Genomic DNA, 18,532 nt, shown 5'->3' with positions numbered 1-18,532 from the left:
TCACTGTGTGAGATTCCACCAACTCCAGATCCGCTGGGTAGTGAGTCCGGCATCGCACAGCCATCCGTCAGCCCTTGCAACACTTGCGCAGAGCTTCTATATTTGACGGAGCACAGCGCATCAATTCATCACAGAGCAGATCGTTCGGTGCAGGAAGTCGTGCACAGACACAAAATAAAACATCCGTAATGTTTTCAAAATAAAATACCTCAGGTTCACGGGGGATCGTATTTCACAACTTAAGGAGGCTCTTGTTAACAAGTCGGCCGACCTCGTTCGCACTCGTTAAAATGGAGTTGCTGGATTTCCAGTCATTGATGAGGAGATGTTGATTGTCTTCCAGTTATATCACTTGATTATGCGTGAATTCGTCCTCGGGACTCCGCTGTCCGCAACAGCTGGACACAGACGGATCCGCTGTGTCTTGACGGAGATACGCAGCTGTTGCGGACAGACCCGCTTCAGAGTCGTAACGCATAAGTCACCTTCACAGCTAATAAGGTTGTATACAATTCTTCTGTCCAAAAACAGACACAACACTAAAAAAGCCTCTTCATGACTTTGACAACTCACATGGGACAATAAAATGACTACAATTTTGGGAAATGTTCCATATGCCATGAACAACATGTAAAAAATATCACCTCTCATCAGATACCAAACAGGCCATGGCAAATCATCACAACTGTTACCATGAAACAGAGTCATCATGGTCTTCTGCAGTTGATATTTTGAGTTTGTGTACTGGGGCACATGCTCAACAACAACAAAAAACATCTGGGACTTCAGGCCTCCAGAGTTTGAAAAATTGCTCTGTAAATTAGTATATATTTTTGTAGAAAGTTTAATGAGATCGTTGGAGGGTTAAGCAATCTAATACAAACATTTGCACCGACTTAACTTCTGAATGTTGGAATTGAATAAATATAGTCATAAGTCACTTCAGTACAGGTTGGACATTTGTGTAATTGTTATGGTGAGACTTATTTTATGAAACACCATTTATGCACACTGGTTATGTCCTCTGCTTTTTACTGAATATTTAGTCTGAGACAACATCAATGGCTGATGAGTTAAATGGAACAATTATAACTCTTGCTGGGTATGTGGAAGTTAACAAATACAGATATGTTTATTTTTTTATTATATTAAAAATATATTTGTTAATATTATGCTGTAATTTAACTATTGTGTACCTTATCTGGAAAAACAAAAACCTCCATGAGCCTATGTACATTTTCATTGCAGCTTTGCTATTGAACTGTGTTCTTTACAGCACTAGTGTTTACCCAAAGCTTCTGATAGACTTTTTATCTGAAAAACAGGTCATATCATATTCAGCTTGTCTTTTTCAGTTTTATATTTTTTACTCTGTCGGCAGTTCAGAGTTTTTACTATTGTCAGCCATGGCCTATGACCGATATGTTTCTATATGTAAACCTCTTCAATATCCAACTATCATGACAAAAACCACTGTAAGTATTTTCCTGTTTTTTGCTTGGCTTCTGCCTGCTTGTCATATTGCTGTCCCAGTAATACTTAGTGCTAAAACTAAACTGTGTAGCTCTACTTTAAAAGCAATATTTTGTAATAATGCTATTTACAGACTTCAGTGCGTAACATTAAAAATAATTAACATATATGGTGTAGTGGCTTTATTAGATCTTGCAATTCTGCCAATGCTCTTCATAATTTTTACATACACAAAGATATTTATAATAACCTATCGAAGTTGTAAAGAAGTCAGGAAAAAAGCAGCAGAGACCTGTTTACCCCACCTAATGGTTTTAATCAGTTTCTCCATTTTAAGTGCATATGATATCGGTATAGCTCGAGTGGAATCTAATTTGCCGAAATCTGTACGTTTAATAATGATGCTATCAATTGTTTTGTATCACCCTTTGTTTAATCCACTCATATACGGGCTCAAAATGAAAGAAATTTCCAAACATCTCAAAAGGTTGTTCCTTCCAGCCAAAATAATTTGATGCATTATCAGTGATTATCACTGTACAGGCATTTCTTCTGAAATAACCATGCAAAGATATGACTTCTTTAAAGGTATTTAATGTATGCACTTAAAAATAAATAACATTAAAGGGCCTCTCTAACAAGAAAGTATGGTACAGCAAAGAGTGTCTTGACCTTGAACAATGTATGTCTCATTTCTGTAGTTATTAAAAAATGTATTCTGCAATATGAAGTAATCACAGCTTGCACAGAGACCTTTTCTCTGTAGTTTATTTTACTATTATACATTTAATTAGCAAACATGAACTCTCCCTTTACAAGTGATGCCATTCATTTTTATAATGTTGACTCTGGGTATTTTGATAGTACAGATACATACTCATAACCAGCAAGTTAAAGTGTATCAGTCCAGAAGTCTAATGTATTCAGATTAAATCTGTACATACTTGTGTTCCAGAAAAGTTTATCCCATTGCACTTCACAGCTTGCAATATGCCAACATTCTTCACTTTTTTAATAACATTTGCTGCTCACGGATCATTATTTTTCACTCTGTGACTTTTGACCATGAGGGCTTCGTTAAACAATTACTATGTATATGAGCTTGGGGATGGTCTGTGCCCTGGAATCTGCTGTTTGTTTCCATGTCAGAAGCATTTTGACAAGGCTCAAAGGCTTTGTTTGTTTTTGTTTTTTATGTGTAATATGAGAAATCAATCAACATTCATAAGCTCGTATGCGACTGCAGAATACATACAGAGTGACACACATGAAAACCTAACCTGACAACAGTTCAATGTGGACATAAGCTGCATCAATAATGGATACACAAACAGGGGGATCTCTATAGGTGCCAATGAGGACAAGCCACATTGCAAACAAAGAAAAAAAAACAGCAACAATAACAAATTACCATATTAATCAGTGCTGTAGAGGTCGCTGCTGCGGCAAAGGTCACCACTCTACCTGACCCTAAACAGTAAAGCATCTAACTGGTTAGCAAGTCCTGTTACACAAACATGAAGTTTTTACTTTCTGAATTCTCGGGTGTATGTATTTAATATTTGGTTCATACCACTACGTATATTATTTATAACATATGGCTTTTACTCAACTAAGATTAGTGTTAGAATCAAAGGGTATGCCACAGATGGACTTTGTTCATTTGTGCATATTGGACTGCAACAGCATTTCATTTTTCAGATTCTAAATTGGCAACTGAATTTCTCTCAAAAGACACAGCTCAAACTCAGTCTCCCAGTAATCAAGTTGCATTTTTATTGCCCCATGGGTGATAACCTCAATGGTCAGAAAGACCTCTGACATCACATGGGGTCTCCTGCTTATAACCCCAGAGTCCCATTTCTTCACTCTCTCTTCTCTCCAGCATCTCGCCTGTATCAAGACCCCTTCTCCAGGGCTCCAAAGATAAGAGGGTCTGCCTCAGGGCCAACCCTCCCTCCAACTTCTTGATTTTCCTGCTTGTGGCTTATTGGGACATAGCCACAGAGAAGCCTAATCATGATTTTAATTAGTTAACATGATGACAACTACAACAGCACCAGTGAGCCCACAGTCCAGGACAAAAGGTCGGTTGGCTAACTGTGGAAGCAACAAGAGCCACACCCAGCTTTTCTTCAAATTGCCCTGCATTCACTGACGTGGTAATGTATTGGGCACAGATTTGGATAGCAAGAAACTTAAGGCTAAGCACAAGATTCATACTGTAATCAATGGTTTTGTTAAATGTATGTTAATAAGTATTATTCTTGTGATGTATGTGCAGGTTATTGGTATAAGGCATCACCATACAACTTCAACTTTGTAGGGTCCACAGGTGTGACACAAGTGTTCATTTGTATTTATGAACTTAATTGACCATTGCTAAATGTTAATATGGTTATTTGATTATGATTATTAAGTTCTTTATTAGTCAGAGTTCCAAATTGGTAGTTTAGTAACTTTATGAGACTGATTTAAAGTGAATTGGCTTTATTTTCTCTGTTTTACAGAGTGGTTTCTAGGTTACTTGAGTAAGTCAAGTCATATCATATTTTATTATAATTAAAAAGGATTTACAATTATTGTTAATAATTCGGATAGCCATCCAAACCCGCTTTTGAACCCTTGCATTCTTTTTGATGCCCCATGGAGAGGTATTCATACATGTATCTGATAAACACACTCATATGTTCACTACTTCCTTTTGAGGTAGCCTTACATATATCTCTACACCTATGTTCCCTACATCTTGTTGGTGCCCCGTGTGAGGCATAGTACAATTGCCAGTGGTTCATTATTGACCATTTAGTAAACTCCTCCATCCTATTGGCTAACATTCTGTCAAAAATTCACATTAATTACTAATATAAATGGTCATGTTATGTTTCCAATAAAGTAAGTGGTGGTAACTAGAGGTCTAATCTTAGCTTTCAAACTGTACAGCATTCTGACCATGTACGTTATCCTTGGGTTAACTGGAGTCGGCTAAAGGACGCTGACCCCCGAGGAATTAGCCTAGCGCTATTGTTTTCATGGGATAGGACACATTCATCTCCTTGATGTTAAACAACTGGGGCTGTTGATTGTTTGGATAAGCAAAATAAACAACAGCATTTTTTTCAACACACTTGGTCCTGTATTTATTCAGTCCTTCACAATAAGTCACAGTACAGTAAAAATACAGATTTAGCCTATAGCACTGCTACATAAGTCTATGCATAAGACATAAGTCTATGGGGATTGTGCTACAAAACTATTAACCTCTGTAGCACCAGTGCTATAAGCAAAAACAGTTAATGTACAGCCCTGTAATGTGTATATTAATAAACATAATGTCCCAACAGGCCATTTTGAACCCAGTTGATTTTAATCTTTGTAGCATTTTGTGAATGGGCAGCCTAACTCTCGAAGGTATTACTCCAAAAACACTCGCTAACACATCATCTGTCAGCTTCATGGCTGCTGACCATCCTGGAAGCTTGACGGGCATAACAACAATAACTAAGAGGGCGGAGCTTTTGCGAACGATCAATTGTGCAACAATATTATCAGCATTTTAATTTTTGGTCCACTGCAAAAATTTTGATTCCATTTCTGGACTTGCTAGAAGTCCTTACATTTTACAAGAGAGGTCAGTTACAGGAGTAACCCATCTGTACTCACAAAAGTGCATTGTGGTGTAAATTTATTTTTTCATAAATTGAGTAAAAGCAATTTGAGTGATTTGGTATTGGTTACTACCACCTTCAAACCATTCATTTGGCTAAGTTTACCACTTGCTAGTGCTAACTAGCTAAGTTAAACCTACTCTGGAGAAGTTTAAGAAGGTTGGTTCAACATTTGATTATAGAGTATTCAACACCACCTTTTCAGACATTTGCTGTTAAATGAGTGCACCCATTTTCCTTTTTGAGTATGACACAGCACGCCTCCGGCCCTCTGCACATAGAGAGCTGTATTTTGCTGTTACTGCCTTGCATTTCAGTGTAAGATAGAGATTGAGATTGAATCTGAGCCATAGCTAACTTCAATTTTAAGAAACAATCCTTCTAACTGTCACTGCCCTGCATTTCAGTTAGTCTGCAAGTTTAGAGCTTAAGAAGCAAACTTGCCCATGTAAACCTAGGTTTACAGTTACTGGCTATATTCTAGATGAGGTAAGGAAATTGCCACAGGTGGTGTGGGAAACTGTTGTCAATTCCAAAGCTAGAGGAAAACCATGTGAGTCTGTGAGTGTAAACACTGCAGTGTCTCACAGAACCCCTGCTTCAAATGCTCACCCTTTCAAGAGGCCAGTGAACTGTCTAGATGATGACCTCAGCATCTCTGACCATGATTTAGAACAAGTTTATAATCCATTTCGACAGTAACAGCACCTCTGACTGCATCTCTGCCTCTGGCCACAGAGGGCGTTTCAGCCCTGTGTTACCCTCCACCAGGGTTGCCCCTTTTCTCCGATTCTGTTCGTGGTTTTCATGGACAGGATCTCAACGGGGGGAGGAAGCGATCCGGTTGGTGACCTAAGAATTGCATCACTGCTTTTTGCAAATGACGTGGTTCTTTTGGCTTCATCAGACCACGACCTCCAGCACTCATTGGGGCGGTTTGCAGCCGAGAGGCGAAGCAGTTGGGATGAGAGTCAGCACCTCCAAGTCTGAGGCCATGGTTCTCTGCCGGAAAACGGTGGACTGCCCCCTCTGGGTGGGGAGAGAGGTACTGCCGCAAGCAAAGAAGTTCAAGTATCTTGGGGTCTTGTTCACGAGTGAGGGTAGAATGGAGCGTGAGATGGACAGGTGGTTTGGTGCGGCGTCAGCAGTGATGCGGGCGTTGTACTGGACCGTCGTTTTGAAGAAGGAGCTGAGCCGGAAGGCAAAGCTTTAGATTTACCGGTCCATCTACGTTCCAACCCTCACCTATGGTCATGGGCTTTAACAAATTTTCATAACTAAAATTTATGTTCTCACTAACCCTGATGATCAACTCTGTTAGTTATCTCACACCATGTCATTACAGTTATGTTTTACCTGGACTACTGTTCATGCTTAGCCAAGGTAGACAGACAGAATAAACTGCCCAGACATTACTAACTGAATGAACTGACGAAAGAACTCAGCAGTGGACCCTTTTTCTTTTCACTAGCTTGCAAAATTACCCATCGAGAGAAATTCTGTGAGCAAAGGTGGGATATGTTGGGGCCACAGGTATGCCACAAGTGTTCTTTCGTATATATAAACTACACTGAATAAAAAATGTGCCAGCTTACAAATTCACATTTGGCTATTGAACTACAAGATAAGTAAAGTACTGAGCTAGAATCTGTCTTCTAGTCATTACATGCATGAACTGTGCTGACAAAACAACTGTTGCCATGGAACAGAGAGGGCGACTTAGTCGTCATGGACGGCTGCAGTTGACATTTTGAGTTTATGCACTGGGGCACATGCTCAACAACAAAAAAAACAGCTGTGACTTCAGGCCTCCAGAGTTTGATAAATTGCTCTGTAAATTAGTATCTATTTTTTGCAGGAAGTTTAATGAGATCATTGGAGGGTTAAGCAATGATTGCAATCTAATAACAACATTTGCATTGGCTTAGAACAGGTCACTTCTGCATGTTGGAGTTAAATACATATAAGTCACTTCAGTACAGGTCGGACGTTGGTATAATTGTTATGGTGAGACTTGTTTTTTTACTGAACATTTAGCTTTAGACATCATTAATGGATGATGAGTTAAATGGAACAATTATAACTCTTGGTGGGCATGTGGAGGTTAACAAATACAGATATGTTTATTTTTTTATTATATTCAAAATATATTTGTTAATAATATGCTGTAATTTGACTATTGTGTACCTTATCGGGAAACACAAAAACCTCCATGAGCCTATGTACGTTTTCATTGCAGCTTTGCTATTGAACTGTGTTCTTTACAGCACTAGTGTTTACCCAAAGCTTCTGATAGACTTTTTGTCTGAAAAACAGGTCATTTCATATTCAGCTTGTCTTTTTCAATTTTATATTTATTACACTTTCGGCACGTCTGAGTTTTTACTATTGTCAGCCATGGCCTATGACCGTTATGTTTCTATATGTAAACCTCTTCAATATCCAACTATCATGACAAAAACCACTGTAAGTATTTTCCTTTTTGTTGCTTGGCTTCTGCCTGCTAGTCATGCTTTGGTCCCAGTAATACTCAGTGCTAAAACTAAACTGTGTACCTCTACTTTAAAAGCAATATTTTGTAATAATGCTATTTATAGACTTCAGTGCGTAACATCAAGAATAATTACTATATTTGGTGTAGTGGCTTTATTAGATCTCGCAATTCTGCCTATGCTCTTCATAGTTTTTACATACACAAAGATATTTATAATAACCTATCGAAGTTGTAAAGAAGTCAGGAAAAAAGCAGCAGAGACCTGTTTACCCCACCTAATGGTTTTAATCAGTTTCTCCATTTTAAGTGCATATGATATCAGTATAGCTCGAGTGGAATCTAATTTGCCAACATTTTTACGTTTATTAATGATGTTACAAATTGTTTTGTATCAGCCTTTGTTTAATCCACTCATATACGGGCTTAAAATGAAAGAAATTTCCAAACACCTCAAAATGTTGTTCCTTCCAGCCAAAATAATTTGATGTATTAACAGTGAGTATCCCTTGATGGAAATGTCTTCAATAATCGTGCAGAGATGTGAATTCTTGAAAGGTTTTTAATCTATGTAAGCATTGAAGGGCCTCTGTTACAGGAAAGTATGGTAACAGCAAAGCTTGTCTTAACCTTGAACAATGTAATGTCTCATTTCTGTAGTTATTAAAAATTGCATTCTATAATATGAGACTTTCCTCTGTAGTTTATTTATAATTATACATTTAATTATCAAACATGAACTCTGACTTCACAAGTGATGACGTTAGAAAAAAATGAGTCATACATTATTAGTCCCGTATGGTCAGTTTCCTTTTAATTGCAATCTTAAATTAGAAGAAATATTGTTATGTGTCTTATGCAAGTTTTCATAAGGCTTTAATTTTAAAATGATACATTAGAATGTACTGAAATCAAGTGTGGGACACCCTGAGGGGGTCCACTGTCCAACTGAAGTGAAATGAGTCTCTGATTATAGATAGTTTTCTTTTAATTGCAATTTGAAATTAGATGTAAATCCTAGGGGTGTGACGATACTCTCAGCTCACGAGACGAGACACGATATTGGGTTCACGAGAACGAGACGAGATTTTAAGAAAACTACAATGACAAAATATATGACTGGACCAACAGACTTTTATTTAACCGAGTTGCACATGCATTTTGAAATGTTTTATTATAACTCTTTACATCCATGATGTAAGCATGAGCTTTTAATAAACTTCTTCTTCCACAACTTAATACTAAAACTAAAATTGATAAAAGTTAAAATAAGATAAATAAGAAAATAAAATCCCCCAGAGGTGAAGTATGCTAATCGCTTAGCGACAGTTTCGATCCGTGATCACATGCACTACAGATTAAACACGGGAGACGCAACTGTGGCCTTCATTGCTAACTGAACAACATCAGCAGATGATCAAAACAAAGCAGCATGGCTAATTATCATAAACATAGCGATCTTGAATTAACCGACATCGCTAACTGAGCATAGAGTGTCCAGTGCTTGTTGTAAACAAACAGAGATCGCTAAGTGAACACCTCCTGCAGCAGCAGCACATACTGCTACAGAGCTAACTGTTAGCCGGCTCCGTGCCTGCAGCTGGGAGAGACTGCTGCAGGAGGAATGTGCCGCTTCGATTCGTTCTTCTTAACGAGCCGCCGGCCCCTGCGAAGTCATTCTGGCTGCTTCCCATCCTTCTCCTCCTCTTCTTCTTTTCATTTTACTCTCCCCACAGGTAACAAATAGAAGTTTGAATAACTCACAAATCTCGTGGCACGAGATCTCATCACACCCCTATTAAATACAATTGAACTGGAAAACTGCTTTTATTTTGAAGGCCGTTTTAACACTTTGGTACCGTAATGTCTAGTAAATACATGCATCGCGAAAACAAGTGGCGGCTGGCTTGACCACAGTAATATACGGCATACTGTGTCCATGGACATATCCTCCAACCTTAAGTTTACCCTCCTTTGGCCTTTAAAAAGCGTGTATGTGTCCATGTTTGAAATGTTATCAAATGAGAGAGCGTGCCTGTGCTGCTGCGTGTTGCAAGGAATCACATGGAACTAATGAAAGAGGTCGCAGCCCCGGGAACCTTAGGGTCATAGAATCCTGACCACATGATCACTAAATTGCAAAATGTTAATTTTCAAAATCAACATTCTGGCCCTTATTCTCATACTTGATATCCTGGTCATGCATTGTGTTTTTAAAAAAGGAAGAAAAAAGTGGGACTTTTGTATAACTTGACTCAGCAGTTTGAAATAGAGTGTAGCAACTACAGTCCAAATGGTGGAGGTAATGCACCTTTAACATGGGATGCCAACCAACAATAAATAGATGAAGAAAAAGAAAAGGGGAAGTCAGCGTGGTTCACCTTTTGTCCAAAATGTTTGCATATTGGCACACAATAAATCTGCTGTGTCTCATCTTGTCCCCTCAAAAAAGTTCATACGATATTGCCAGAGAACATCTCATTCTCTCTCTGTGTTGACCAATGAGCATGTGCAATACATCGAGAGCAGATAATTGATCTTGGATGATGTCATTCTCCCGGATAAATAAAAAAAAATGACAGATCCCAGTTCAGAGGGTTAATTTTAAAATTTTGCATAAAATTTACCCATGTAATAAATCAATTTCCAGGTTTCCTGATAGAAGTGAAACGTGCACTTTTTGTGGAGATGAGCCAGAGACAACTTTACACTTATTTATGTTTGCCCATTGTCATCTATATATTGGAGGGATATGGAAAACTTCACACTCGATAAGACTGGACAGCCCATCGATTTTGAACCTAAAGATTTGTCTCAAAACCTGAATCTAATAACAAAACAGTATGCTTTATAACAAATCTTATGCTTCTGATGGGTAAGTTTCACATCCACAAGTTGAAGTTTTCCAAATCCCTTCCTAACTTTAGCGTTTTCACAAGAGAATTAAAAGTTTCTATCAAAACTTTAGAGTTGATATCAAATAAGAAATGTGAGCGCACACTCATACACTTTAAAAACGTATTTTCAGAAACCCCAGAAAAATATAAAGGGAAGCACCTTGTACCCTATGTGCCTTATTATGTTATTATATATATATATATATTTCATTCTACAGATACTGTAACTGACATTTTTCTTTGTATGTCTTGTTTATGTCTGTATTTCCTTCATGAAGGTCAGAAAAAAAAAGACAGACAGATGCCAGTTCAGCCTGTTGGCATGAAATCAAACTGGTTTAAGGTTGTAATCAATTTGAATGAAAATGACACCCTCTAACTATTTTTCTACGAAAACATGACTGTGTGTTGTGTTCACAAATTGGTAGTTTAGCCGATGAAAGGTCCTTGCAGTGCCCGCACAATGTTTAAAGTTCATATTGATCACATTGTGCATTATAACCTGAAGTTGAACTTGACCTAGAATAAGCAGGTCAATTATTAGGGCTTTGCATTAACCCTGCAGCAGTTTTGAATGCAATGTGGTTCAATTGTTGTTGTTTTCTAAGGAAATGTAAAAAAAACTTAAGATAACAAACTAATAATGTCAACAAAGGTAAACACCTAGGATATAAGCCTCCAGAGTTTGATTAAGTTGTTGACATGATAACTCTTGGTCGAAGAATTAATGAGATCCATGGAGGCCGAACAAATGTCATAAAGCATTCTGTCCAAATAGAATATTTCACTACACAACTGATCTCTGAAGTTGAGCACAAATAAGGGTGCAGTTGAAGGACAGGTATCTGTAAATAAGTAAGAGACACAATCAAATACATTCTCTATGTTGCAATATTCATAGTTAAATATATTCTCTCAGTTTAATAATTTGTGCTTGTTGTAAACATCTTAGAACTGCCTTATGTATTGATGGTTTTATTTTTGACATTCTTCATGGATGATGACTTAAATGTGACATATATAACTCTAACTGGATATGTGGCAATGGGCAAATACAGGTTTTTATATTTTTTTATTATGTTTACAGTATATTCTCTAGCAATGTGCTTCAGTGTCACCATTGTGTACCTTATTTGTATACACAGGAAATTCCATGAGCCAATGTACATTTTTATTGCAGCTTTGTTGATGAACTCTATTGTTTACAATACTGCTATGTACCCAAATTTGTTAATTAACATTTTAGCTAAAAATCATATCATATCAAATTCAGCCTGTCTCCTTCAGTTATATGTATTCTACTCCCTAAGTGCTGCAGATTTCTTTCTGTTGTCAGCCATGGCCTATGACAGGTATGTTTCTATATGCAAACCTCTGCAATATACCGCTATCATGAGAAAAAACACTGTAACTTTTATTTTGTTTCTAGCTTGGCTTGTTCCTTTGTGTGAATTTGCAGTCATAGTTATAATGAGTGCTAACCAAAAACTCTGCCATTTAACTTTGAATACAATTTTTTGTAACAATTTAGTTTACGCTCTCCACTGTGTTATTCCAAGAGCAAGAGTTATTTTTGGTGTGTTTGCTATGGTAAGCATGTCAGTTCTCCCTTTGTTTTTTATATACTTTACATATATCAGAATACTTACAATATCCTATCAAAGTAGTAGAGAAGTTAGAACTAAAGCTTCACAAACCTGTTTACCCCACTTGATAGTTTTGAGTCTCTTTTCCTGTTTGTGTGCATATGATGTAATTGTCAGTCGACTAGGATCTGATATACATTTCATTATGACTTTCCAAGCATTTTTGTATTATCCTCTGTTTTATCCAATTATATATGGACTAAAAATGAAAGAAATCTCTAAACACCTAAAGAGGTTGCTTTGTCAGGCCAAAGTAATGTATTAAAAGTGATGTTACTGTGAATGCTACTGATATTACAGAACAGTCAAGACAACAGGGGTGTGTTTCCATGCTGTAATATTATCTTTATGATGCATCATGGAAACAGTAAAGAGTATACTTTCAGTTTGAACAATGTAATGATGACTCGGTATGCTGCAGTTATTCATGTCTTTGTTAATGTCAACTGTAGTCAATCACAGCAATCTAGCCACCCGAAGAGGAAGCATATGACTTTGAATGGCCTATCCCAAAGTTTCTCTTGTGTGATAATTTTTGTTTCATAGGTTTAATATGAGAAATATGGATATACAGTAGAGCACTGATTACAGAGGGCGGTGTTGACAAGCAACCTTGCAAGAAAAAAATCTTCAACACATTAGCAACAATAACATACTATAGTAGAGGTCCAGCAATAAGCACATTTCCATTTATAGAGAATAGATCATAATTAAAATGGTTTGTCTGATCCATTAAAATTGGTCATTTTCAATTATTACATTGTATGTGAATATTTCTGCAAATTGGGGTCCCTAAACAGTCTGTGGGTTGCATACATTGGATATAGATATGGAAAGCTGAGACTCTTGTAGATTCAATGAGCCCAATTTTCTTCATGTGGGATGATGTTAGTTAGTGAAACTTGAGCTCAGTGTATAAAATGAGCTGCTGTGTGAGTGGTATCCCATTTTGAGGTGTAGGGATTCATAAATAAATGATACCTTGCACAGGGCGTCAAATATGTTTGTATTTTTTTTGTTTTTTTTTAAAGGCTTTTATCATAAATGCTATCCCCCCTTTAAGGATATCAAATATGTAAGGATGAACCTGAGCAACACTTGTGTGGGTCTTACGGTTCAAAAGTGTGGTTAGATTATAGATCCGAATTTTAAATAATAATTATAAATATTATTAATTATAATAAATGATATGATTTGATTTACTCTGAGTCATCACTCGTGGGGCACCACTCTGTAAAACAGAGAAAAGATAGCCAATTCATCTAAATCAGTCTCATAAATTTGCATCTGAAACAAATAAGGTGCATCTGAAACAAATAAGGTGCAATGAACAGTGTGCATAAAAAACACATAAAGTGCATAGACAGTATGTAATGAACCAGGTTATTATTTGTTATTGTACAGTGTGATGGCATGTGGCAGGAAAGATTTTTTATATCTGTCCCTTTGACAGCGGAGCTGGAGCAGCCTGTGAGAGAAGGTGCTCCGCTGTCTTTCTACTGTGTGATGGAGAGGGTGCTGATCATTGGCATGGATGGATGCAAAGTGAGTGAGTGAGGGACCGCTGGCAAGCTGCTGCCGCGCCTCGCCCGCTGTTTTTGCTATTTTATATGTTTTATATCGATTCATCAAGTCTGTCTTTTGATGAATGTTGGACCTCAAACCCACCTGCTAGATTCGGCTTGCTCAATCTAACCGTTGCGACACCGAAACAGCAGTTTTGTCTCTGCCTGTCTGCTGTCACTGCCTCAGCACTCGTTAGCCTGAAGCTAGCTTCGCCGGTACAGGGCTCACCTGTTGGGATTCCTGTGGTTCCTCTCCGCACTCTGTGGCCGGATAACCTGCGCTGGTGTGCCCCACGAAGCACACCCGTTCGGACTGGCCCGCTGCCACCCTGCCTGCTCTCCCGGACGCTTACCCGCGCCCGCGGACTGCTGTCAACGCGGAGGACGCCGCCTCCCTGCTACACCGCTACCTGACAGTGTTTACCTGCCAGCCGGCTAGCCTGCTGCTAATCCCCGACACCGTCCAACCGGCTTCCCAGTCTCCAGCGAAGCTACAACCGGCACGCTCCACTCCAGCTGCCTCCACTGCGCTGGCTCTGTGGCTTCACCATAACCACCTGGATCATCTACTGCTGGATCACGTCGCTGCCGATTTCATATCGAGGATTTTTAACCTGCCCCTCTGGACTACGCCATGTCGGACTCTGCATCTCTGCCGCTTCGTTACTCGGTAACGGAGATGTTACGGCTCCGGACCCTCTCAAAGACCCCCCCACCTCAGCTTGCATCCCACTACATCCTCAAACGACCAAGGTACGTCCACCGAGGCTCTGGTCGGAACTTTCAGTACACTCTACACAACAACACCAATACAAACATCCGCTCCTTCTGGTCCACTTGGCCCCGCCCCCCTCCTCGCACTGCCCGTCCACTCAATCCTGTCAATCACAGTGTACTATCCCCTCTGTTCAAAGCAACCCTCTATACTCCACTCACCTGTCTGAAATTCTGTCTGTTGAACACCAGATCCCTCTGTAATAAAGCTCTGTTGATCGCTGACTTCATTGTTGACCGCAAACTAGACATTCTCTGCCTCACTGAAACCTGGCAACAACCAAATGACTTCTCCCATCTCAATGAGGCTGTCCCACCGGGTTTTTCTTTTATTAGTAAACCCCGTGCTACTGGGAGGGGGGGTGGCCTTGCTCTCCTGCACCGGGATCACATCAAAGCCACTGCTGTCACAGTCCCCCATCACTCCTCTTTTGAATGTCTAGCTGTAAAACTCACAGGCCCTAAACCCACTATCATTGTCACCATCTACAGACCACCAAAACCCTCTGCTGTTTTCCTCAATGAATTCTCATCACTACTAACATCTGTATGTGCAATGTCCCCCACTGTTATCCTCCTCGGCGATTTCAACATCCACATTGACAACCCATCCAATATCTTTGCTAAGGACTTCACATCACTTCTGGACTGTCTTGGTATCACACAACATGTCAACCTCCCAACCCATAACAAAGGCCACATACTGGATTTAATCTGCTGTACTGACATCACTCCCACCAACCTTGATGTCACTGATTTCCCCATTTCTGACCACAAAGCTGTACTTTTTGACATTCGCACCCAATTACACAAAGCCAAGGAACAACGGACCATCTCCTTCAGAAACATCAAACACATCGTCACCACCGATCTCTCCACCCTGATCAGCTCCTACCCCAGCCCTCCCCCAGCATCCTCCCTGACTGACCTGGTGACTCACTACAACAACTGCCTCTCCTCTTCCCTCACCGCCCTGGCTCCTTTGAAAACCCGCTCAGTCTCATTCACGCACACTGCTCCCTGGTTCACCCCTGAGCTCCGCCAGCTCAAAGCCACTGGCCGTCGACTGGAGCGACTTTACAAAAAAAACTGGACTCACTGTACACAGCCAAATGTACTTGCACCACCTCCATCACTACAAGAACACCCTCGTCACTGCCAAATCTTCATACTACTCCAACATCATCAACACTGGTACAGGTAACAATAGAGTCCTATTTTCAACAGTCAGCCACTTACTTCAGCCTCCTAAAACCCTCCCTCCAGAAATCTCTACCGACCAGTGCACTGCCTTCTTGGACTTCTTCACCTCTAAAATCAACACCATTCACCAACAACTGGCCTCATCTTGCACCCCCTCAAACGACCCACCCTGGATGACCACCACCGGCCAACCTCACATCAGCCCCCTCTCTGACTTCACCCCAGTATCAGAGCACACCATCGTGGAACTCATCCACAAAGCCAAAACCACCACCTGCCAGCTCGATCCTCTTCCCACCTCCCTTGTCAAAGCATGTCTGCCGTCCATTTCCCCAATGATCACCAACATAATTAATTCCTCCCTCACTACTGGTACTGTACCCCCCATTCTCAAACTGGCTGCCATCACACCCATCCTGAAAAAACCCGGTGCTGACCCAGCTGACCTTAACCACTATCGACCCATCTCCAACCTCCCCTTCATCTCTAAAACACTTGAAAGGGTGGTCGCCGCACAACTACAGTCCCACCTCGATACAAACAATCTTCATGAACCCTTCCAATCCGGCTTCCGTCCAAAACACAGCACTGAAACAGCCCTAGTCAAAATCACCAACGACCTCCTCCGTGCAGCCGACTCTGGATTACTCACCATTCTCATTCTCCTCGACCTCAGTGCAGCATTTGACACCATCTCCCACCCCCTGCTCCTGGACCGCCTGGCTGGCATTGGGATCACTGGTGCTGCACTCTCCTGGTTCACATCATACCTCACTGACCGTCAACAATTTGTGCAATTAAGGAACCACAAGTCTGGGTGTCTGGGTGTCTCACTGGGTGTCCCCCAGGGGTCAGTCTTGGGTCCACTTCTCTTCACCATTTACCTCCTCCCCCTGGGCACAATCCTCCGTCACCATGGGGTCCATTTTCACTGCTATGCCGACGACACACAGGTCTACATCTCCTCCAAACCCACCGCTGCCATCCCTCCCACCTCACTCACCACCTGCCTTGAAGACATCCGGAGCTGGATGAGCAGGAACTTCCTCAAACTTAACGGCAATAAAACCGAGGCCCTGCTCATCGGCTCCAAATCCACCCTCACCAAATCACAACGTACCCCAGCTCCACCCATCATCGTCGACGGATTCCCTGTACCCTTCTCCTCCCAAGTTAAGAGCCTCGGCGTCATTCTGGACAACACCCTCTCATTTGCACCCCATATTCAAAACATCACCCGGACTGCATTCTTCCACCTCCGCAACATCTCCAGACTCCGCCCATCACTGACCCAATCCAGCACTGAAATCCTGGTCCACTCATTTGTCACATCACGCATCGACTACTGCAATGCCCTCCTCACTGGACTCCCCACCAAACTCATCAACAGACTGCAAATAATTCAGAACTCGGCCGCCCGGATCATTACCCGTACCAAATCAGCTGACCACATCACCCCTGTTCTCATTCAACTCCACTGGCTCCCCGTACAATACCGCATCCAATACAAGAACCTCCTCCTCACCTACAAAGCTCTCCACAACCTAGCCCCCACTTACCTCTGCGACCTCCTTCAAGAATACACTCCCTCCCGCTCCCTCCGCTCATCCTCTGCTGGACTACTAATCACCCCCACATCACGCCTCAGTACCATGGGTGCCCGATCCTTCAGCTGCTCAGCACCCAGACTCTGGAACTCCCTCCCCCCACACATAAGACAGTCTGACACCATTACAACCTTCAAGTCACAACTCAAAACTCACCTGTTCAAACTGGCATACACTCTATAACTGGACACTAATTCACTTGCTTTTATCGTATTGTCTTGTTTTTACCATGTCGTGATGTTTTTACCATGTTGTCTTGTTTTTAAAGATGTTTATGATTTTAGACTTTGTAAGGTGACCTTGGGTGACATGAAAGGCGCCTATAAATTAAATGTATTATTATTATTATTATTATTGTCCATGATGGCCAGCAGTTTGTTTAGTGTTCTCCTCTCCACCACAGTCTCAAAAGTCTCCAGCCTGAGACCAAGTACAGAGCCAGCCTTCTTGATAATCTTATCAAGTCTGTTGGTGTCGCTGGCTCTGATGCTGCTGCCCCAACACACAGCAGCAAAGAAAATGGCGCTGGCAACAACAGACTGGTAAAAGATCTCCAACATCTTGCTGCACACATTGAAGGATCTCAGCTTCCTCAGGAAATAGAGTCTGCTCAGCCCCTTCTTGTACACAGCCTCTGTGTTAGATTTCCAGTCCAGTCTGTTGCCAATCACCACTCCAAGGTATTTGTAGTCCTCCACCTCCTCCACCACCTCCCCCCTGATCAGAAGTGGCTGTGGAAGCATCTTCTTCCTCCTGAAGTCAACCACCATCTCTCTGGTCTTGGTGACGTTCAGCTTCAGGTGATTCTGTTCGGACCACTCTACAAATCTGTCCACCAGTGTCCTGTACTCACCCTCCTCTCCCTCTCTTATACACCCGACAACAGCTGAGTCGTCAGAAAACTTCTGCAGGTGACATGACTCAGAGTTGTACTGAAAGTCAGTGGTGTATAAGGTGAAGAGGAAGGGAGAAAGCACAGTTCCCTGCGGAGCTCCTGTATCACTGACCACCACATCAGACAGGACACTGCCCAGACGGACAAACTGTGGCCTGCCTGTCAAGTAGTCAGTAATCCAGGAGATCCTAGAGTCGTCGACACCCATCCCCCGCAGCTTCTCACCCAACAGCAAAGGTTGAATGGTGTTGAAAGCACTGGAGAAATCAAAGAATGTGATCCTCACAGTGCTTCCTCCACCATCCAGATGCAT

The 18,532-nt window shown here is 41.0% G+C and overlaps 4 protein-coding genes across 4 annotated transcripts; all 4 read left to right on the top strand.

Moving 5' to 3' along the window:
* The first annotated feature begins 1,061 nt into the window (after window positions 1–1,061).
* On the top strand, window positions 1,062–1,988 carry LOC131972000 (olfactory receptor 11H2-like). Its single transcript, XM_059333708.1, has one exon. The coding sequence runs from the start codon at window positions 1,062–1,064 to the stop codon at window positions 1,986–1,988; it is 927 nt and encodes a 308-aa protein (XP_059189691.1).
* Window positions 1,989–7,193: 5,205 nt separating this feature from the next.
* Window positions 7,194–8,120, top strand: LOC131972003 (olfactory receptor 1500-like). The gene has a single exon (XM_059333712.1). It carries the CDS (start codon window positions 7,194–7,196, stop codon window positions 8,118–8,120), a length of 927 nt encoding a protein of 308 aa, XP_059189695.1.
* A 3,402-nt stretch (window positions 8,121–11,522) lies between these two features.
* LOC131971163 (olfactory receptor 10J5-like) lies at window positions 11,523–14,414 on the top strand. The gene is made up of 2 exons (XM_059332486.1): window positions 11,523–12,428; window positions 14,040–14,414. The coding sequence occupies exons 1-2, from the start codon at window positions 11,523–11,525 to the stop codon at window positions 14,412–14,414; spliced, it is 1,281 nt and encodes a 426-aa protein (XP_059188469.1).
* Window positions 14,415–14,419: 5 nt separating this feature from the next.
* On the top strand, window positions 14,420–17,646 carry LOC131971162 (uncharacterized). Its single transcript, XM_059332484.1, has 2 exons — window positions 14,420–15,614; window positions 15,715–17,646. Exons 1-2 carry the CDS (start codon window positions 14,420–14,422, stop codon window positions 17,505–17,507), a joined length of 2,988 nt encoding a protein of 995 aa, XP_059188467.1. The 3' UTR covers window positions 17,508–17,646.
* The last annotated feature ends 886 nt before the right edge of the window (window positions 17,647–18,532 follow it).

Source organism: Centropristis striata, chromosome 5 (assembly GCF_030273125.1).
Source record: "Centropristis striata isolate RG_2023a ecotype Rhode Island chromosome 5, C.striata_1.0, whole genome shotgun sequence".
Taxonomy (NCBI): domain Eukaryota; kingdom Metazoa; phylum Chordata; class Actinopteri; order Perciformes; family Serranidae; genus Centropristis; species Centropristis striata.
Note: the sequence above shows the minus strand (reverse complement) of the source record. Positions and strands in the feature narration are given on the sequence as shown.